Below are 21,719 nucleotides of genomic sequence, written 5' to 3'. Positions count from 1 at the left end.
CATAGACGTGCAGAATACTCTGAGGTGGAAAGGACCCACAAGGATCATCAAGTCCAACTCTTAAGTGTATGCCCATATAGAGATTGAATTCACAACCTTGGCATTATCAGCACCAGGCTCTAACCAACTGAGCTGTCTCAGGGTGCCCTCCATCAATGCTGCCAAAAGAAGTAAAGCATACCCTCCCTGAGCCCTGCTCAGCCTCCTGAAGACTGAATCCTTATTTTTCTTCTGGGCCTTCCTGGCAACCACTATTTAGTCTATTTGGTGATGACCTTTCTTCTGAGAGCTGTCAGGACCCTGTCTCTGGAGCTGTTTTTTCCAAAGGCAAACAACCCAGTGGTACCAACAGGGGAAGGGCTGAGCAGTTCAATGTCTGTGGGTATAAAGCAGGCATAGAACAGGTGTAGCGCAGCTCTGTATGTGATGGCTCCCTTGCCTCTCCAAACACCATCTGTGCCAGATGCCTGCAGGTCTTTGACCCTACAGATTGCTTTCACTTCTGCTGAACTGTATGGAAAAGCTATGACATCACTGTTTTAAAAAAGTAAAATCTGTCAGGAGGAGGAAATCATGACCCAGGAAAATACAATATTTATTTTGCAAATAAATATTGGCTCCAGCTCAATGCTCAGCCCTCACCTTTTTGGGGGGGTCTTCACATGCCAGCAGACCTGGCCTGTTGGGAGACAAGGCAGAGGAGTTGGGCGTCATAAAATCATAGAATAGTTTGGGTTGGATGGGACATTAAAGATCGTCTTGTTCCAACTCCTTGCCATGGGCAGAGACACCTTCCACTAACCCAGGTTACTCAAAGCCTCACCGAGCCTGGCCTTGAACACTTCCAGGGATGGGTCATCCACAAATTCTCTGGACAACATTTTTCAGAGTCTCACCACCCTTAAAGAATTTCTTCCCAATATCTAATCTAAATCTACCCTCCTTCAGCTTAAGGCCATTTTCCCCTTGTGGTATCACTACATGACCTTGTGAAAAGTCACTCTCCAGGACTCTTATGAGCCCCTTTTAGGTACTGGAAGGTGCTATAAAGTCTCTCTGGAGCCTTCTCTACTCCAGACTGAGCAGCCGCTCCTCTCTATCTTCACAGTCCTGTGGTCAGCTTAGTGGCTGCTCTCCTCTGGACTCACTCCAACAGGCCAGTGTCTTTCTGTGTTGGGGTAACATGCAGGTCTGCACAGCCACACAAATGGAGCAAAAGCAGCTCCTCTCCTGCTGGGGGAAGCAGAGGGACTCCCTCAAGCTGGGCTTCCTCAGCTCTGGGCCAAAGCCAGCGTGCAGTGGCTGGAAGCCCAGAGATACTATCAGCCAGTGAGTTCCTGGAGGGGGTTATAGACCCTGCTCCACTGAACTGTCTCACAAAGCAGGCAGAACAGCAGCCCCCCACCGTCCCAGGCACTGAAAAGAGAGCAGAGCAGCAGGCAACCATCTTTCCTGAGCAATTCCGCCAATTGCATCGGTTTCCAGGAAATATAAATAACTATTCAGCCATCTGGAACTGGCCCTGGGTTGGTCAGCAAAGGTCTCTCCCAGGCTCTGCCCAGTTTCTGCTGGCTGCTTGGTGCCAGTACAGAAAGTACCAAGGAGGTGGCACAGTCCCCACCAGGATGCAGAGTAGCAAGCTGGAGTCTTGCTCAGACCTCATGCCAGAGTCCATCTTCACTGGATGCTTGAAGAGGCTGCTGCCTTCAGCACAGGGCCAGAGCTGCACAAAACCGAGAACGCGCACCAGTGCTCAGGATGCTCAACCCCTTCCCAGGGTACCAGCCAATCTTCAATGTGCTTAGGGAGAATGACAGGCAACAACAGACATCTCACTCCATCATACGTCACTTTTCTTCATTTTATTCTTTTATTTGTACAGCTATATTTTACAGAATGCATTAATGCAGTTTAGACACAGCCCAAACCCTGTCTCCCGAGATTGTTTATAACACAAGCATGTAAAATAAGACAAAAAAAAATCCAAACCCAAAAAAATAAAACATTCCTCCACTAGAGAGTTCCACCAAATCTCCTTTTGCAACATCAGGCTGTACCTTGAAGAAACTGAGCTCAATATAGTCCATACATTGAAAACTTCCATTGAAAAGAAAGGCACCGTGCGAAACCACATTTTACATATATACAGACTGAGAACTAGAACAAAAAAATTACACTTTATTATTATTTTAAATTCCTTCTGCAGCTTTGTTGGTTTAATACACACTTTTTTGTAAATTGTAAACCTTCACTTGCAAAAAAATACAAATACACTGATGCATTTAGACAAAATATTTTCTTACTTGTACAGATGCAATACTTTAAAATATCTTCTTAAGTGCTCTATCATAATAAAGATTCTCAGAGTGGCTTCTGCCTGCAGAGTCCAACTGAGCCTTTAATGCATTTTATATATTTTTAATATAGCTTTTTTAAAGGTCTATATATATTTATTTTATATATATATTTATATATTTATATCTATATATATTTACAACTCTGCCATAGATTCCTTCACCTTTGGTTAAAAAAGTTAAAGCCCTCTCTTTAATAGCATACTTTCTCTTTAAAAGAACACACATTTTGCATACAAAAGAAAAAAAATCTGTTCCCATAAGTCAACATTACATTCCTCATCTTCAAACGGCAAAGGCTGTGAAGGTTAGACTCCAGAGTTTATCAACACTCCACTGCACAGACATTTAAAATGACTACTTTTTATGTTTTATATACAGTAAGATCTGAATAATTTTATTTTTAATTTTTGTTTCACATAACTGGGAAAAATAAAACCCGTGTATTTGTAATTTTTTTTAAATTTCTAATGTTTTTCCACCTATCTGTACTATGGGTTTAGAGGCACTCCATCATGTGACAATTTTTTCTTTCTTTTTCTGTTTTCTTTCTTTTTTTTTCCTTTTAAAGTGTTGCAAGTATCCTTTGGACAGCTTCTCCTCTTCAGCCACCCAAGACAACCTTGTCCTGGGAAATCCTCTGCCCTCAGCAGGCCTTGGGGAGCTCCGGAGGCACCTCGCTCGCCGAGATACGGTACTGCACCTTGGTGTTGGTGATGGCCCCGTGCTTCTGCCGCAGGTGGAGCCGCAGCTGGCTTTTGTGGCGGAAATGCAGGTTGCACTTCTCACACTGTGGGGGCAAGAGGCAAAGGCAGAGGGTGTGAAACTCGATGGCAGGGGACACGTCCTTCCCTTCAGGGCAGGGGGTCCACACCAAATGCTTGTCCCCCAGCAGTGATCCCAGGATGCTGCACCCATTATACAGGTGGACAAGTGGGAACGTGGTAGGAGAAGCAGCATCTGGCAGCACCCCATCCCAGGCCTTCAACAGCATGTATTGGTTTTATGGGATGAACAAAGGCCGGAGTCCCTTAGGGGAAGACCCTGTCTCTGATGGACATAGCACCAAGCTCCATATCTAGATGATCAAGCCAGCTACAGGGCTATTTTGGGGGCTGCTTTTGATCCCTGCCAAGCTGGATGGCTCCAGAGGGATGTTTGGATTATAATCACTGCTTTGATTCCATCTCTAGTAGATGGTGAAAGTCAGGAAAGCCCCAGCAAAGAGCTGGGGAGCCTGCAGAGCTGCAAGCAAGGCCAGGCAGGAAGCTTGTTGGTTGCAGCTTATCACCAACAAAGAGGAGATGAGGCCAGGATGTCTTCTCCTTTCCCTCACCCCTGTACTCTGCAGGCAGCAGTAATTTAAGCCACAGCTATTTGAAGAAGTGTGACCTTCTACCAGATAGGGTGGAACAAAGAGCAGCTAAGATGTACCCAGCCTGGGCCGCAAGTCAGTGCTTCCAATTCAGCCACTCTTGTCAAAATACCGTATTGCCATCAGCTAATGCATGAGAGGGAGATGGAACACAAGGCTGGCAGCATCCTCCCCCAGCTCTAGCTGAGATTCCTCCCCCCATAAAAAACCAGGGCTACTCACATGATACGGTTTCTCTCCTGTGTGAATTCGAAGATGACTTTTGAGGGTCTGCAGGTGTCGGAAGCGTGTGCCGCAGATCTCGCAGGGGTATGGCTTCTCCCCGGTGTGGATGAGCACGTGAGCACGAAGGTGGGCCACCTGGAGAGAGCAGCTGTGGGTCAGGAGAGCACCAGGGATGAAGGCATCCCACCAGGAGCAAGGGCATCCTCGTGGGAACAGGATTCTGCCCAGACACCTTTTTTTGATCTATTGGGTTCTAGATGGGAGCCAGGGCCACATGTGTCTGAGATCTGGTATCTCCAATCCTTAAGAGCAAATGGACCAGAATAGCTACAATCAGCAGCCAGGCTTCTTATTAAGCCAAACTAACTCCCATAAATCTTAAGGTCCCTATTTACCCCGCAACACTATGGGAAGAGCTGACCAAGGTAGTGAGCTCGGTCATTATTAGCCTTCCCTTTGTCATGAGGCATCACTAGTCTTGGGCAGAAGATCCAGCCATAGCCCACATCCCCAGGCACTATAGATCCCAGAGGCCACACGCACCTGGACAAATCTGGCCCCACAAGTTTCACACTTGTAGGGTTTCTCTCCAGAGTGAATGCGTGTGTGGGTTTTCAGGTTGGCTGGTCGGTTGAATTGTGCCCCGCAGATGTTGCAGCGGTACGGCTTTTCTCCTGCAGAGCCAAAAAGAAACAGTGAGGGGTTAAGTACAGGTATGTTCAGCACCCAGGATCCATGGTGCTCCTCAGAGCTAAGTTCCTTCAAGTGCTGTATTCCATGGCATGAAGCACTATCCCCAACTCCTGTGCCTTTTATAGAGGGCTGTGGACAAGCAGCATTGGTTACGACAGCTTGGGGTGTCTCCAGAGCAGGGTGAGCTCAGAAGGCACCTTTTCCTTTTTGGATTGGGAGCTGCAGCCTTCAGGGCAAGACAAAGTCAGGCAGCTTTGCCAGCAAGGATTAACAGCATTATTCCTCCTAGCCCTCGGACAGTGGCTGGCACCTCTGTCTTCCTACATCTGTCAGTAAGCACCCTTGAACCCTGCCCTGCAACTTGTGTTGTCTCATCCACCTGTGCAGCCCTCCTGGAGCTCAGCTGAGACTGCAGGAATTGAGGTCTAATTTAGTGCAGCAGCACTAAGTCGTTAGCCCAGATTACCCTTCCCCAGCTAGTGAACAGGCTGTTGACAAGTTAAGCACTAATAAAAGCATGAAATAAAATAAGCCTTGGGTTTGTCAGCAAATGACTAAACCCTTAATATCCCCTTCCTTTCTTAGCTTTGATTGTGCTGATTCACAGAGTCCATCCATTCACAGATTTTCCCATCAGCAGAATTTATGCCAAGCTAGGTATGACCTGGATTTCTAGAATGTAAAAATAAATCTGAGACTTCTCTCTAAATGTTCTTTTGACGAGTTTAGGTTTTTTTTTGCTTAACTCTACCACAAAGCTACCTGGAGGCCATGTATCTGCTCCCAGCCATGTATTTTGCAAGACACCTTTAGAAACAGTGGTTTCCAATGCTTTCCAGCAAAGGAGCTTAAGCTCCATCCTTACTGCAGGATACATATCTCCCCCATTCCCAAGTTTGGGACTCTGTCCAAGGGCTTCTTGGGAATCAAGCACCTTGCTCTTGCCATCAAGTACAGCTTGATAACAGAGCTGAGGATGCTGCACATGGACAAACCCAGCCACAAATGCCTGCATGTCCACCAACACACAGCCTCCCCAGCAAGTGTCCCCATGGCAAAGACTGTACCTGTGTGGACAGTTTTGTGGCTGGCAAGGTTCCCCTTGTAGCGAAAGGAGGCCTGGCAGCGGTCACACTTGTAGGGCTTGTCACTGTGGACTTGCAGAGAGTGTCTCTTGAGAGAGGCCTCCTCAGAGAACCGGCAGTCACACTCATTACAGAAGAAGGCTCCATTCTCTGGGAGGGCAGAGAGGAGAGCAATGAAATGGGCAATGCATGGGCCACATCCTTAATGGGCCAGAGGAGGAGTTTGGGATGGAGGAGAGGGGCAGCCAGAGTAAGAATTGGAACAAGCAGCAAAGTGCAGACTTTCAGTCAGTGGTGCTTGCACTGTGCTGTGACCTCCTGACCTTCTTGTGCACACAGCAACAACATGCATGGTTTGACCAAACAAAGTCATCACGAGCTATCTCTCTCCTTTAGTGCCACACAAGTTGCTTCCAGGAAGCCAGCACATCACCTGGACATCTTTCAGAGAACTCCAGAAAAGCACCCAAGTTATTAGGCATCCTCCAAAGGATGCTCAGCTCTGGAGCAACTCCAGCACCTTTAGAGTTCTTAAACATTCCCATGTACAGAGGTCTGCCTTGAGCATGGCAAGAGAATCATCACCCAAATCGCAAGGCAGGTTCTCCCTGTAAGAGAGTGCCCAACTCTTAAATACTGTGTGTAGCTTTGAGCATCACCACAGAGGGGTTCCCTCTATGGATCTCTGCCCACACTACAGGTGGCAATCCTGCATTCCCCTTAACTAAGCTACAGGCAGCTGACTGCATAGATACCTGTCTCTGGGCTTGTGAGGTTTTGCAACAAGATTGCAAGCTTCATTATCTGCACTTCCCCAGATGTGTGCATTGGGCTCCCCGCTAATAAGGATACCATGACAGATGCATGAGACATGCCGCCTTGCCCAATCCCTGTTAGGGTCATTACATCTGTCAAGCTTGTTCTCCTGTGGTTCTGGTGGGGTGGGGTGCACTTGTTTCCTGTCCTTAGTTGCCAGGTTTAAAGCAGGTGACTAACTCCCTGCACAAGGTATCTGGATGTTGCTGGGGAAAGGGAGGAAGGAAGCAATTCCCATGTGCATTCGACCCCCACATGCATGCACACAGCTGGTCAGAGACTTAAGAGGGGACTTTAAAGCACTGTGGGATTCACCAGCATACGGAGAGGTCTGACTGCCTGTTTAGTCACAGGGCACTGTGTAATGGGAGTCTGGACTGCACAGCACCCTGACTGCTGGTAGAAGAAGACGACCAGGGATGCAAGACTCACCGCAGCTGGAGTCAGAGTATTCAGACTGGGTTTCCCCCATCTCTTCTCCGAAGTTTGAGCCAGGGGTATGAAGGCACATCTCAGTATGTTGTGGGGACTGGCAGCCACAGGAGCTGCACTTCGATGAATGCATGTACAGTGGGGACTGCCCTTCGCTGCTCCGAGGGGACCCATCACGGGACCTGTGGAAGGACAGCAACATGAGAAGGCTCTTGCTGTGCTTGAGATACTGGACCCTTATTTGCACCCCTCCAGACACAAGGGACAGACATGTGTTATGGGGACACCTTTGTGGTGAGATGCACAGCATAGCCCTGATCAACAACTTGTCCTTGAGCCTCAGTCCTTCAAGTGCCCATCACCAAATGACCTCAAAGCTCTCTAGCAACAGTCAGGTCTAGAGGATTTTGTTCCTTGATACTTTGACCACTCCAATGCTTACAGCTAGCCAGAAGCTCAAGGCACAGGGAGTCTGGTGGAAACCACAGTAGACAAATCCAGGCTCCAAAGAAATCATCCAGAGCTGCCAAACTGAGCCAGGGATTCACAACCCAATGTTCTCAATTCCACTGCTAGTCCAGGCCAGCACCACTTCAGTGAGAACAGTAGACACTCAGTCAATGTCACCAGGAGCACTCCACCAAATGCAGAGGCTTCCATGTGCTCAGGACTGGACTTCCCGCACCAATGCTACAGGTATTTCACAACTTCCAAACCCTCACCAACAACTCAGGAAGACCTGTTTCTCAGAGGGGAGGGGTGTGGGGGGTAAAAATCTTCTCACCTGTTAACAATGTTGTTGAGTCTGCTTGCTTGCGGGATAGTAGAGTCTTCTCCATTCACACTTATCTTGGTGGGGGATTGCACATTGAGGTGCTCCGGCTCCATGGACTGCTGGCAAGTGGACATGGGCACATAGGTGCGAGGAGAGAGGGTTTCTGTTTCGTTCTGGTCAGCACTGTCTTGTTTGGTGTTCTGATTGAGAGAGTTGAGGACAATGAACTTGTACTTCTTCCAGTTACAGGCTTTGGGGTCTGTGGGGCTCTTGGTGAAGAGGGAGCTGGAGTTCTGACTGATACGGGCGTTCTTGCTGCTGCTGGACTCGGTTGGCGAGTTGGGCTGACAGTCTGACTTCTGGGGGCTCTGGGGGCTGATGAGTCCCTTGCGGTCCAAGGGGGTGTTGGTGGGCTCAAAGTGCTGGCTGATCTCATCCTCTGAAGAGGTCCGCTCCTCCTCTTTGGCCACTTTATCACAAGGGAAATAGGGATTGTTTCGGATTGAAGGGATGACAGGTTTGGGGCCAGAGGCTACACTGTAGTGCATGTCGCTCCTGGCTTCTTCAGCAGCACCTTCTTTTGGAGCATAGATGGTAGCATGGCACATGTTGGCAGAGATGTCTGTAATGGTTCTCACGTACTCAGTGGGGATTGTCCTGGAGCTGTCGCATGGCAGGATCCTCTCCTTGGGGAAGGCACCCGCCCTCGAGAGCTCAGAAAGAGGCATCCTCATCTCCCGCAATTCATCATCCACAAGAAAGCTATTTAGAGGGAGAGGGCTGTATCCATGGTAGGAAATGGGGGATCCAGACAAACTATTGAGCAAGCCAGGTGCAAAGGCCCTCCCATTGCAGAGAGACCCATTTTGGAGAGGCATGCCATTCTCTGAGACATCTCTGTTCCGGTAAGCCATCACCTCTGGGTGGCCCAGCATCCGTCCAGCCAAAAATTCTTCCCTTGGGGTCTTCATAGCAGACACCATCTCCACTTCACTGGAAACAAGGCAAAAAGGAGCAAGACACAGTCATTTTCAGCCCGTAAGGACACATTTGCAGATACTGTCAGTTATTGCCCCGGACACCCAAACACCCCTGACCCAGTCTCTCCAAAGCTCACATGTGGTACTTACCTAGACTTAACAAACCTTCGGCAGGTATCAACCACATGCTCCATCTGCAGGTACAGTGCCGTGGCCATCACAGCCATGATATTGTTCTCCCTCAAGTTCAGGCGGGATGTATACATGAAGTCCAAGAGGATGCAAAACCCCTCAGGGTTAATTTCAGGGTCCAGGTTGATGACATTCAAGTTGCACTTAAGCTGGTCAGTGAAGATGCTGTAGAAGAGGCCGCTGCAGAGATGAGACAGTAGAGAATATAAGTGTTATGACAGTTCAGGGGAAGAAAGAAGAATTTGTCTGAAATCCCTGATCACTGAGGGGTTCATGAATGGGAAGGGAGGAGAAGGCAATTACAGAATTCCCTGAGCTTCCCCCTCATTATCAAGCTTGGTTTCTCAGCTTAGTAAGCGTCTTCTGCACTGCATTTTTCCCAACTGGAACAGCCTGCTTTTAGATCTCACCTGCTCAACAACTCCCCAATGCCTCCATTCCCCCTTTCTTTTTTTTCCATTGTTGTTCTTTCCACCATCCCCTTCCCACTGTGACTCATTTCTTTCAGAATTCTCTTGGGGCATCCATGCTCACTCTTAAAAAAGAAAAATAAAAAAATGTTGGCAGAATATTTTTCAGATGTTTCAATAGTTAAAGCTGGCATTTTTCAAATATTTATCTCTTGTCAGCAAGAGACCCTGGAAGGTATCTGCCATAATTCAACTGGGCAATGGTGGGATATTAACTAGTATTCAATAGGAAGCAACTCCAGCAATCCTAGGAACCGGGAAGGGATTTCAGACCCCATCAGGCTTCAAAAAAAAAAAAAAAAACAACAAAGGTGGGTGCAGGCAGCCGCCTGGGAGCCAGGGAGTGATAGCTCTAAAAGTAGCAGTGTCAAGGGGACACCTCAGTCACAGAGGACTCTCTCACTCGAGCTAGCATCCAGCCCTCCCTCTCCTCCTGTCTCAGGTATATGCATCACATCTGCTGCACTCCTGTTTGTCTCTGTGGGGTGTGTGTGGGCAGATGTGGGCACACGAGGAGAGAGCTGAGGGCAGCATGCCGGATGGAAAACATCTCAGCTCTAATCCTATTACAAGTAAAAATTTCTTGGCAGCCCCTTTCAATTCTGCTTCCCTGCCTCTGTTGCCCTGTCTTGTGAACCCCATGAGCTCCCGCAGGACTGCAGCAGTGCTGCTGGCAGCCAAAGGCTGAGGAAGGAAGAAAAGAGGCAGGGAAAAACCCTGCTCTCACCTGCAGGCCATCAGGACTGTTTTGTGGGCTCTGAACTGCTCCCGGTTCACAATGATGACAACATCAGTCAGGATATCCCGGCTTCTAAGGCGGTTAAGATTGAGGAGGACATCGCTTGCGTGGCGCGTGAACTGGATGCAGCTGTCTGCTGGCGAGGCCATCTCGAGTCTGCTTGAAACAGAAACAGGAGGAAGGTGAGAATGGAGGAACAGCCAGGCAAGTACCATAAACACAGCAAAGAGACAGCTGCTGCACTAGCCCTTGCTCAGATGGCCAGTTGCCCCGATAATGGCAGGACTAGCTCCTTGGTCCCAAGTCAATCAGTCCTGCACCACACCACACTCCTGCCAGTCCAGTGAGGACTCCTGACAAACAGCAAGACCTAGCACGTCTCATTCCACACAGCAAGCTGGTGAGCGAAGGTGACCAGACCCTTCTGAGGATTAGCTAACTGTCTCCTCTTTCTCCTTGCCTCGCCCATGGCAGCCACACCCCAGCCCACTCCTCCCACTCAGGTTTATCTCCACGAAGCTCTCAACACTTCTCCTAGCCCTGAGATCTTCCTTGGGAGCCATCCTCCTCACCTGTCTGATGTCAGGCTGTAAATCCAGCCACAGGATTCAAAACAAGCCTTAAGGTCCCAATTGAAGCTGAATGATTTCAACATCTGGAAAAAATCCAGCCCACAGTTGAGCAGAAGCTCTCACCCACAGGAAACTACCTTCCTACTCTCAAGTGGTGGCCACTCAGGAGAAGACGTGTCCGCAGTTTCCCAATGAACTGGTGAGGAGTAGAACTCCTCTAACCTGCTGGGCTGCTACCCACACCATAGCCCAGTCTCTCCCAGTGAGCAAGGTCTGGGTTAGTCGAGGAACTTCGAAGCCTTCCCCCAACACACCTGTTGTCCCATCTCAAAGGTGTCCTCTCAACTAGTGCCAAAGATGGCCTGTATCTCCCTGTCTGAAGTTTGGGCTAGAACATGCATGTTCAGCATGAAATTTCTCCATGATCAACGCCTCCCACAATCCTGACTCCTCCTCCTTCCCAGCAAAACATGAACACACAAGTATTTTCTACAGAGCAGCTGCTCTCATGAAAACAAATTCCAGCTGGGTCTAATGAAACATTTCATTCAGCATGGTAAAGGGAAGGGGGACGGAGGTTAGGAGGGAAAGTAAAAATTTAAATTTACATACCCAGTGCCTCAATTCACAGTCCAAAAGTTTCTTTCAAACCTACAAATAAAGCACAGGAAAACAAACGCTGCATTAGCTGGTAATTATGAATTGGCCATGGCAGGACACAAACCTGCTAGGAGTATCAGTTGGATAAAAGCTAGAGATAACCTTGTTGGAGAGTAGAAGGTTTGTTAACGTTTGTTTCTTCCGGTACAGTATGTTCTTATCACAACCACAGGCTTTGAGAATCCAATCATAGCTTCTTCCACACCCTCTAGCCCAAACCATGGGCGTATGCCAAGGAGATTTTCATTTCCATGACTCAGGAACTTAAAGGCAGGTGGGGAAGGGACGTCAAGTGAGAATTTTCTCACCACTTCTTTCAGAGATAACTCTTCCCCTGCCAAGATTGAATTCCTGTCCAGTGCCACATTCAAGACACATGCCATATTCTCAGCACCTGGTATGTCACAGGTATAACATACACAAAAACATGTGCTGCCACTCTATTCAGAAGCCTGGAAACAGCCTGAATACAGTCCTCTAAAACACCTTCTGTCCATCCTAAAATATCCACATGCTCTAGCTACTGGTGAAAATGCCCTGAGACATGATTGCTGAACAGATTTGGGAGGTGTCAAGTACCAAAGTGAGTTGGCCAGGACTGCATAGGAAGCCAGTGATGGAGATAGATGAGGACCTAGAACAAATGCTGTAACAGCCTTCCCCTAAAACCACAAGCTGTGTCTCCAGCCACTGGCTTCACAGGCAATGTAGCTGAGGCAGAACAGCAAGGAAACTCAAGAGTTAACTGCCTTCCAGAACTCATACTATTCCTCCCAAATTTACTTAAAACCAAAGTAAACTGACCTGTCACCAATGCAGAAAGGTTCTCAGGCAGTTGCCCCAGCAGGCAGAAGCGCAATAAATAAATGAACAAACAAACCCCAAGATCTTCATCATGGTACTTGAGGACCAACCCCCAGAAAGTGGATGAAGACTGTAAGACTGCAAGACTGCAGCACTTGAAGAAAGCCCATCCATCCCTGTGAGGACAAGCGCCATATTCCCTCTCCCTTGTGGGAGATGTGCACATCTGGAGCTCAAGCTCCCCTAATGTCCCCAGAAAGACCAGGATGAAGAGATGAGATTTAAGGCAAGGTATCACACAAAAAAACCCAGAGAAGTGTCTTACAGCCTCATTCCAGCCATCAAATACAAATCTTCGGAGCCACTGTGAGCCTGGCCAGCTTAAAACTATACACACATACAAAAAGTGACTCATTTCCCAAATACTGCAGACTCTGACCTTTCTGTACATGCTCACTCCCAGCCACTCACTATCATCAGTTGCAAGCCAAGGGACTCACAGTTTTGTGCAAGGAGCCCAGCACACATCCGTGTCCCCATATGAGCAGATGTACACACCTGGGGCAGCCAGGTGGCATCCCAACACTGCCCACATTGGCAGATGTACTCCGCCAGGCTCCAGGGAGTCACTTCAGTGTGACAGACCTGAGGAGGTGACCCATCCATAAACCAACAAAATTACAAACTCCAAATGAACTCTGCACCCATGAGCATCACGTGAGAAGCCGCTGCTGTTGCCAAATTCCCTTACCCACAGTGAGGCTGCAACACTGCCTGGGGAGACAGGCAGCTTCTCTCCAAGAAGGGGGTCAACACAGCCCCCTCACCACCCTCCCAAATTATGCCTCCCAGCACAGCGCTGCTGCAACGCCCACAGCCCCAGGAGCCGGGCAGGTGCATCCCAAGCAGCTCCCGGCTGCAGGATGTGGGCATGCAAAGGGAAAGGGACTTTCCTTCCCCTCGATGTGCTAAAGTCGGGTTAACCCTGCCCCTCCCGGTCCCTGCATAGCACCAGCTCTGTAACCCAGCACGGGAAGATACTTGGATCAGAGACCAGCAGAGAAAGGGACAGCAACACAGAGCAGAGACCAGTGATGGGGAGAAGAAAAATCACTGCAGCCAAGCATGGGGTTTGCCATCCACGCCCCTCTCAAAGCCCACGAAGTTCCCCTAGGCTCAGGTGGGGCCAGAACACCACCACATTCCCCCCCCCTCCCCCCCCCTCCCGCCTCCAGTTTTGCTGCCCAGTACCTTGCAGGTGTGGGCTCTCCGGCAGTGCTCCAGGGTGCATACCAGGGCTTGCTGTACCCATAGAGGAAGGTCTGGATTAGGCACAAGGCCCATTTTGGGGGTGGCTACACGGGACTGTCACTGCTGCTGCCTTCCAGGAAGGCAATGGGTCTGCCCCAGCAGTTCAGGGAACATCCCTTCCCTGATGGCACCTCCCCGAGAAAACTCATTCCTGGAAAAGAGTCCAGGGCTGGCTCTTCCTTCCCTGCAGGCCAGCTCGGTGAGCATGGGGAGGGTGCACCTTCCTATGGGGGAACCCCTTTCAGCTCAACCTCATGCAAAGGGAGACCCTCTCAAATCCCTCAACCCAGGGCAGAGGGGAGAAACAGGGACTTCCCAGTTTACCTTTCTGCCGTTCCTTTCCATACATCCACTCTCCCAGTTACAAGGAATCCCTTTTCATCCATCCTCCTCCCACTCCATGCACAGCAGGGAAGTCCTTGTTCCCCTACCCTCCTTTGGATAGGGGATCTCCCATGGCCTTAACCCTTCTCCCACCCCCAAGCACATAGCCAGGAGGAGGGTACCAATCACTCCCCCTCCCTGGGCCCCAATCTCCTACCCCTCCAGAGCCTGCAGCGCCAACTCACATTACCTTGGAGGGGTGGCTGGGTGAAGTCTTCCTTCCCCACAGCCTCATCCCACACAGTGCTCTGAAACTGCCCGCCCAGAGGAAGCTCCATTCTGTCCCCCCTCCTCCCCAGTTCCCGCACCGTGCAGGGTCCCAGCCCCATGGGAACATCCCCTCTGTCTGGGGCACACCCAGGCACACTGCCAGCTGCCTCTCCAACCTGCCCAAGAATGCCTGGTTTCTCCTGAACAGGGGCCAGGGGGACAACCGAGAAAATGGGGTGTGGGTGGCTCCCCACTTCCCCCAGCAAGTCATGAGTGCTACATGCCATGGTGAAGAAGATGCTTTTGGTTGGGGGTGTGCAAGCACCCAGCTCAGCTTTCCTGATACCATGCAATCCAGGGACACTAAGCATTCTTTAGCTGTCACAGCAGAGTTTTATTAATTTAGTAGCTTCTAGTTAGTGTCTAGGCCAAAACGTGGCTGGGTTAATAATAACTCAAGAGGAGACTGAGAGAAGTCCTAGTGCACAGCGTCAGCACTGATCAAAAGCAGCATCACTAGTGCAAGCCCTGTTGTGTTTTCCACCGTACCCTTCCGTGAGCAGATTGCACTTGCTCTATCGAGCGGTCTCAATCTGATCCAATTTCCTGCCAGCAAACAAATGTTTCTAGGAAATGCAATACATTATCTGGATAGGTTTATTATCAGCATTTGGAACGAGGAAAACTGCGTATTTTCTCGAGCACTGCAGGAAACTTTAGTTTGTACTTCAAAAGAGGGTTTAAAGGATTGCCCTTGAAAGCTGGCCCGGCTCAAGTTTCCACATTGTTTTGGTCTTTGCAGAAGAAAATGCAGAAGGGGGAGGCGGTAAGCATGCTAAAACTGCCTCCAATATTTTCTGCCTAAGGAGGACTCCCCTGCCCTCTACAGAGCCAAGCTCTGCCTGAGAGGCAGAGGCAGTTCATGCCCTTGGAAAGCGAGGACTCCAACCTTCCTCAGCATTTCAAACAACCCCAAGCAATTCGGCACATCAATTTTTCAAGGGAAGGCAGGAACCACGTCGTCCTGGCTGAAATTGAGGGAGCTACTTCAGAGAGGAGCAGACAGACTCCGTGCCCTGAAAACACTGAGCCCTGCTCTGAGATGCCGATCCGACAGCAGGGTGCAGACGGAGCCCAGTGTCCCCAGCAGCTGAGCTGGGTCCCTGGCCCCACTGGGCTCTGAGGAGGTGTCCGATCATTCCTACCACACACTGGGGCAGGAAAGCACCAGCGCACCAACCCGACCCTCCGTGTCGCTGTCCTCCAGTGGCTGGGGGTGGCACAGCTCATTTTGGCAGTAAGGAACTGCTTTGGCATCCCACCTGGATGGGATGAGACACATACACCGCTTGGGGTGCTTTGGCCAGGAGAGAGAGAAATTCCCTTGCCCCTATGTTTAGCCAAATAGATTTAAGAAGACTCATTTCAGAGGGCACCTGGTCCTGCAGGACACATTCTTCAGGACCCATCCATGACCTGCTGTTCTGCAGTGTGCTTGTTCCAAACTCTCCCCTCCACAAACAAGGGTCCAACACTCATCATGGGTACGCAGCACACAGTCCAAAGGCAGCAACTGATCAGGAGAAAGGGGGAGGAAAACAATATAGACCAAAAATTTCCTACTCCTCTCACAAAGCCCTTAATTCTCCCTCTGGTTTAGTTGTGAAGCTCCACTGAGATTATTGGAGTTTTAAAGCAGTTCTGAAGACGGCACACTTGCTCTGATTTAGGGGTGTGTGTCTTTTGGCTGCCAGCATCCTGCAGCGATGACAACACTAAGATCTAGCAAGGATTTAAAAAAAAAAAAAAAGGAGGACTACAATTGCAGTCTAAATTTGCAGTCTGAAGGAGTGTACTGGTCAGATTCTGACTTTTGGATACTGATCTAACCAAACTGCAAACTGTGAACTCCTGAGGTTTGCCAATGCCTGCTGTAAACATGGAAACCAAGTGTCACTTTTTGCCAAACAGAAGAATGGTTTAAAAATAGATCTAGAGAAGAATACAGGCACTCGGCATACAAGGCTCCCGTTTATAGACTCCCATGCTACTATAAAATGGAACAAGAGGTTATGAGCACACAGGCAACTTTTCACCAAATTTAGATTTTACGAACTTCTCAGAAACCTGAAAACAACATTTCAGGCTCCAACTGAAACAGTCAAAGCTCTCTGAGTGAAGTTCACAGCCCAGATATTACAGCACATAGACTAAAACAGGCACAAAATGGTTCTTCACCCTTAACACCATAAATATATGAAGGTAAGCTGCACACTGAGAAATGCACCTACTGGTTAGAGCTTCATTTGAAGGTTTACTTTTTCATGGAGTATCCACGTAAAATGAGAGGACAGTCCTACAACATGGGACTGTCTTACATCGCTTTACCACCATATTTGTAATGGGTTTTTGAGGATAACTGTTTATTAAGAAAAAACAAAAGTACTCCAAACCCAAACACTATTCCGAAAAATTAATATTGGGCTGCTGCCATTGGAGGTTGACAGCTTTCAAGGACAAAAAAAAAAAAAAAAGAAAAAAAGGAAAAAAAAAAGAAAAAGAGCATAGCTTTACAATACATGCTAAATTAGGCAGAAATTCAAGGGCAGATTAACACCACAACTTGGAAAGATTTTCACATGTGATTTCATGACCAGACCCAGAGAGAACTCCATATGGAAATGTCAGTGACTTTAATAAGCACTCGGTTGTTTCCAATTAGACTCCTTAAGTAAGTTCAGTGGCATCCAGAGTTTCCTCTGCCACCTTCCTCCTAGCTGGCAAGCATATTTTTTTCTTTTTTTTAACGAGCAGTTAATAAACATGTTCCCACTCTTCTGAGGCTGCCGGCCTCGCCAGCCGCGTGCGGAGCGGCGAGAGGTGACACTAGATGGCACCAGTTCGCCTTGCTGCAGGAGCAATTTTTCCCCTTGGAAAATAAAACACCCCAACCAAACCTGGAAAACATATAATTTTGTCGATGTAATTCTGTTTCTCTTAAAACGCGTCTGAGCAACATTATTTTTATGAGCTTTTCCAGCCTTGTTTTGAAAAACTTAATGTTTCTGCTAGGTTTATTTTTGTCTCATCCGACAGCTGGCTGAATCCTCCCTGTGCTGCAAACAGGGTTGTCTAAAAAGTGTCACAAAGATTTTTTATTTTTTCTTTCTTTTATTTTTGAGTTTTTGGGGTGGGATTTGTAAGAATCACTTCTCATTCCGACTTCTTCCTTCGCAATAATAACTAACCAGTTAACCTCCACTTCCTCTCCCAATACTGACTCAGTCAGAACTGAGGGGGATTGGAAATTGGAATTGAAATGCATCTCGAGAGATCTTTGATCTGTTTTGCCAGTCAAAATTGAACGCTGAGAAATGAAGTCTTTTCTTACTGGAACAATGTATTAATCCATTCCTCTGGAAAACTGCTAGACACCCTTTAAATATTTTAATGGCTTGGGGATTTGTTTCATGGGGCAACATTTGCCATCCATAATGCAAGTTTTTAAACCTGCGATCCTACCCTTCGGAGAAAACAGCAGAATCTCAGGTTCTGCCTCCCCACACACATATGAAGACAAGTTTCCTCATATTTTGAAAGCAACTTTTGAATTGTAACCCTCTCAAGGACTGCAGGAAGGAGCCTGTATTTGCTCCTAAAGCTCTTGTCCTTTAAGTCCTTGAAACAATACTATAAACAATAATTTTTAAAGCATTTAAAAGTTTGGGAGAGTAATCAGTAAGAATCCCCAGATCAAATAAGGGCCTGATCCCAAACCCAGCCCTGCTGATAGTTCCACTGGCATGGGTACGAATTTGGCTCCAGGCAGAGATGTCAGACCAATGCAGCACCTCTCACTGAGCCTCGTCCATCTGGCCCCAGCCTTCCTTCGCACTGATCCTGCACCTCCTGAAGTCAGTGGAAAGACTAATCGGGGCCGCGTTTGTTTTTGTTGATTTTGACTCATGATTTTAAGCCCAGATTTGCTTCTTCCCTGGAAATGCAACAGGAGGGTCAAAGCCAGCTTTTTAGGCACATCTGAGGGGCCGCCGTGGATTTTTCTAAACAAACGCCTTGCTTTCTGTTTCCCTCCTTCCCAAGAGGCGATTTCGTAACATTTCATACTGTGACTTTGCAAACTACAGGCGGAGGGGGAGATAGCGGGGAGGGTGGGGTGGGGGGGCGGCCGGGAGAGGTCGCTGCCGCCCGACCACTAAAAGTTTTCATAACAAAGTTGGGCTTTTTCGGTTTTGTTTTGCCCTTTATTTTTAAAGGGGGTGTGTGCCTGTACAAAAAAATAATATATACCCACACAAGAACACGCACCGAACCAAAGAACCAAAAACAAAACAAAACGAAAAAACAAAACGCATCAGTTGTTCAAAACAAACAGCCCTCTCCCTTCCTTCTGGCGGTTTTGGGGGCGCAGCGGCGCGGGGCGGGCGCGGGGGTTGCGCGGTCCCCGCGCCGTTCGCTCCAGGAATAGCGTGTGGCCGGGGGCCAGCCCCGCGGCTGCCGGCGGCAGATTTACGAGCGCCTGTCTCCGCGCCAAGTCCGCCGCGGTAGTAAACACAGGGGCACGGCGGAGATGGGGGCAGCGGGGGGCTCCCCCGCATCGCGCCCCGGACCCCATCCCTCGCACGGCCGTGCTCCGTTTCCCCCCGCCGGCGGCCTTCCTCCCGGCAGGGCATTCCCTCTCCTCCCTGCGGGTGTTGTTATCATCATTATTTTGAGCTTTCCGCGCAATATTTAGAGTCGCTCCATACACTTTTCCCCCTTTCCCGAGTTTTGCATCGCCGTCTGTTCCCCAGCCAGCAGCCGCCCGCCGTGGCCGCCCCGCACGCCCCGTCGAGGCGAGCGCAGTTCTCCGCCGCCCCGGGCCGGCGCTCCGCGGTGCTCCGGGGCCGGCAGCCGGCGGCGGCCCAGTCTCCCCGCGGGCTCCCCCCTTCCCCGTGCAGGGAAATGCCGCAAGTCTTCTCCATCACCGCCCGCTCTTAGCCCGGGGTTTGACAGATCACGGCGCAATCCTGCTACAGGTTGCAAAACGCACCAGCCCTTTCGCGGTTGCACCGGGGAGGGAAGAACAATAATAATGATTTAATAATAGAAATAGACAGGAAGGGAGGATGATGCGGAAAGGCCGGTGCCCCGGTGCCATCGAGCCCCCGCGATGCCGCCAGCCTCGCTCCGCTCCGCAGCTGCTTCGTGCGTGGCGAAACCACAACAGCGACACAACACGCACCAGAAAAAAAATTAAAAAAAAAAAAAGAACAAAAAAAAAAAAAGGAAAAGAAAAATAACACACCCCGACCAAGGGATCCAGCCATTGAGAGCGGACCCCGAGTCACGCCACAAACCCGGCGGCCGCCGGCGCTCGCCGCCGTCCTGTGCCTGCGGGACGGCTGCAGGTGCAGACGAGCTGCCGCGTCCCCCCCGTCCCCACCCGGCCGTCACGCGTGCGGGAAAGCCAATAATCCCAGAAAACGATAATCCCCGGGAGAGGACGGCGAGGGGAGACACCCCCAACCCCCCCCTCTCCCCTCCCCTTACACGCGCTCCCAGCGTTAAAGACATGCAGGAACCCCGATTTCCCTAATTTTTTTTTCTCGCCTGACAGCGGGCAAGGAAAGAAGGGGGGAATGCGCGTGTGAAAGAAATAAATAAATAAGCCAGGGAAAAAAATTAAATTGAGATGACAATAATAATAATAAAAAAGGGCACCTGCAGTGGGAAAGGGGGGGGAAGGAATGAGGAGGGAGAGGAAAAAAAATGGGTAGAAATATATAGAGGCGGCTCCGCGCCAAGCGTCGGAGCGGGGCAGGGAGGGAAAGAGGAGGGAAAAAAAATGGAGAGAAAAAAAAAAAGCGAGCGAGAGAATTAAAGGGTAAAATCGGCCGCGGCAATAGAAGCAGCAATCACCTGGTCTCCGGGCTTTCCTAGAAACTCCTTGCATCACCACTTCTAAGAACCCCAGTTCTAAGAATCAACAGAGCTCAATTCTCGGAATTTGAGCTGCGGACTCTACCACTGCGCTCAGCATGGGGAGGATCACGGACCTCCCCCCTCCCCGCCTTCCCCGCCGCCGCGGCGCTCCGGGGATACGCTGCCCCTCTGCGCCGCCCCCAGCGGGCGCGCAATGCGAGGGTCGCGCCCCCCGGCGGGGCCGCAGCGGCTCCAGGGGTCCCTCCGTGTCGCCCCCCGCTCATCCCCCTCCCCATTTTCTCCCTCCGCGAGTGGTCGCGCCCGCCCGGAGGGGTCACGTGGCGGCGGGTGCTGCCGGTGACGTGGGGGCGCGCGGGCGCGGAGCAGCGCGCGCGGCGCGGACCGAGCGGCGGCGGCGGCGGCGGCGGCGGCGGCGGCGGGAACGGGGGGTCCCGGAGCATCCCGGAGCATCCCCGGGCCGTGCAAACACACATCCCACCCCCCCAACAACCCTCTTCTTCTTCTTCTTCTTTTTCTTTTTTTTTTTTCGCGTCTCCCATCCCTCTGCGAAAAAGAGCGAAAAGGAAGAGATCTGACCAAAACCCGCCCCCCCAAACAACAACAACAACAAAAAAACAAACCGAAAAATGCGCCTTTTGATTTTTTATGTATTTTTAAAATTATTATTTATTTTTTAGTATTTATGTCCTTTAGGGCGGGTGGTCACTTTCGCATTTTTAAAACACCCTCCCCCCCTAAAAAGACCAACGAACCCAGCGAGCAAAGTCAGGAACCTGCTGCATTGCACTGGATTTTTACTTTTTTTTGTTTAATTATTTTTTTTCCTTCAATCAGTTGGGGTTTTTTTAAATAATTTTTTGCTAACAGCCACACTCGGCTCAGGGTCTCCAACGGGATTTGCTCTTGGAGAAAGAAGCTTTTTCCTTAAGACCGTCCCTCATGAGTTCCCCATATTCCTTTTTGAGGTTAATTTCTTTTTTTTTTCTTTTCTTTTTTTTTTCTTTCAGTCTATTTCTTTGCCGGGATTCTCCAGACAAAAAGGAGATGATTTCATCTTTTTTTTTTTTCCCATCCGTTTTTTGCTTTCCAGGACTCTGGAGTGGTGGGTCAATTCTGTGTAGCTGTTGTTGTTATTGTTGCAAAATAACCTGTAAGTCTATAAATATTCTGCTTGTACGGAAATGTCGGACTGTGTTGGGGATGCAAAATCGCTTTGGCTTTTCTGAAAAGGGGTTTTATTTCTGCACTTTTTGCCTATTGCTGGGCAAAGGCCTTCGCTGGGAGGTGGAAGGAGGGGGGATAATGCAAAACCTTGGCAGGCTGTATTTCGAGTGGGTTCTGCAGGGGTTGCAAAGGGAGGGGACCTGTCACCCCAACCTGCCCCGCTCCTGTATGGAAATGTATCACCCTGTATGTAAATCTGTGGAGATTTCTGTCTCTGTCTCCCAGCCTTGTGTGTTTATTTCGAGTTGGCCTGCTGCGAGCTATGGTTTGGGGGTGGTTCAGATCGCTCAGTTTTCTTTCCTGGTCGGGTTTTTGGGCTGCGAGGGGCCGGTCGGGGTTATGGGGAGCAGGGAAGGGCACTGTCTGGGCTGCGATGGCATTCCCGGGCCCTGGCGATTAATAGAAATTTGTTTACGAGAACAACCACCGCAGGTCATGGTGCCCTCGGTCCACCCGTGCAATTGCTCGGAGCTAC

General features: G+C 49.6%; 1 protein-coding gene across 3 annotated transcripts; it reads right to left on the bottom strand.

The window, feature by feature from the left end:
- Positions 1-1,843: 1,843 nt before the first annotated feature.
- BCL6 (BCL6 transcription repressor) lies at positions 1,844-20,090 on the bottom strand. Of its 3 annotated transcripts, XM_071566913.1 has the most exons (11): positions 19,997-20,090; positions 11,321-11,359; positions 10,709-10,791; positions 10,125-10,292; positions 8,886-9,107; positions 7,765-8,748; positions 6,981-7,162; positions 5,715-5,882; positions 4,498-4,628; positions 3,952-4,089; positions 1,844-3,144 (listed from the first exon to the last, which is right to left on the bottom strand). In XM_071566913.1, the coding sequence occupies exons 3-11, from the start codon at positions 10,789-10,791 to the stop codon at positions 3,001-3,003; spliced, it is 2,220 nt and encodes a 739-aa protein (XP_071423014.1). In that variant the 5' UTR covers positions 11,321-11,359; positions 19,997-20,090; the 3' UTR covers positions 1,844-3,000. The 3 variants fall into 3 exon arrangements, with proteins under 3 accessions (XP_071423014.1, XP_071423016.1, XP_071423015.1); XM_071566915.1 differs by lacking the exon at positions 10,709-10,791 and having other exon boundaries at positions 10,125-10,295; XM_071566914.1 differs by lacking the exon at positions 10,709-10,791 and having other exon boundaries at positions 19,997-20,089.
- Positions 20,091-21,719: the final 1,629 nt, after the last annotated feature.

Source organism: Pithys albifrons, chromosome 11, assembly GCF_047495875.1.
Source record: "Pithys albifrons albifrons isolate INPA30051 chromosome 11, PitAlb_v1, whole genome shotgun sequence".
Taxonomy (NCBI): Eukaryota; Metazoa; Chordata; class Aves; order Passeriformes; family Thamnophilidae; genus Pithys; species Pithys albifrons.
Note: the sequence above shows the minus strand (reverse complement) of the source record. Positions and strands in the feature narration are given on the sequence as shown.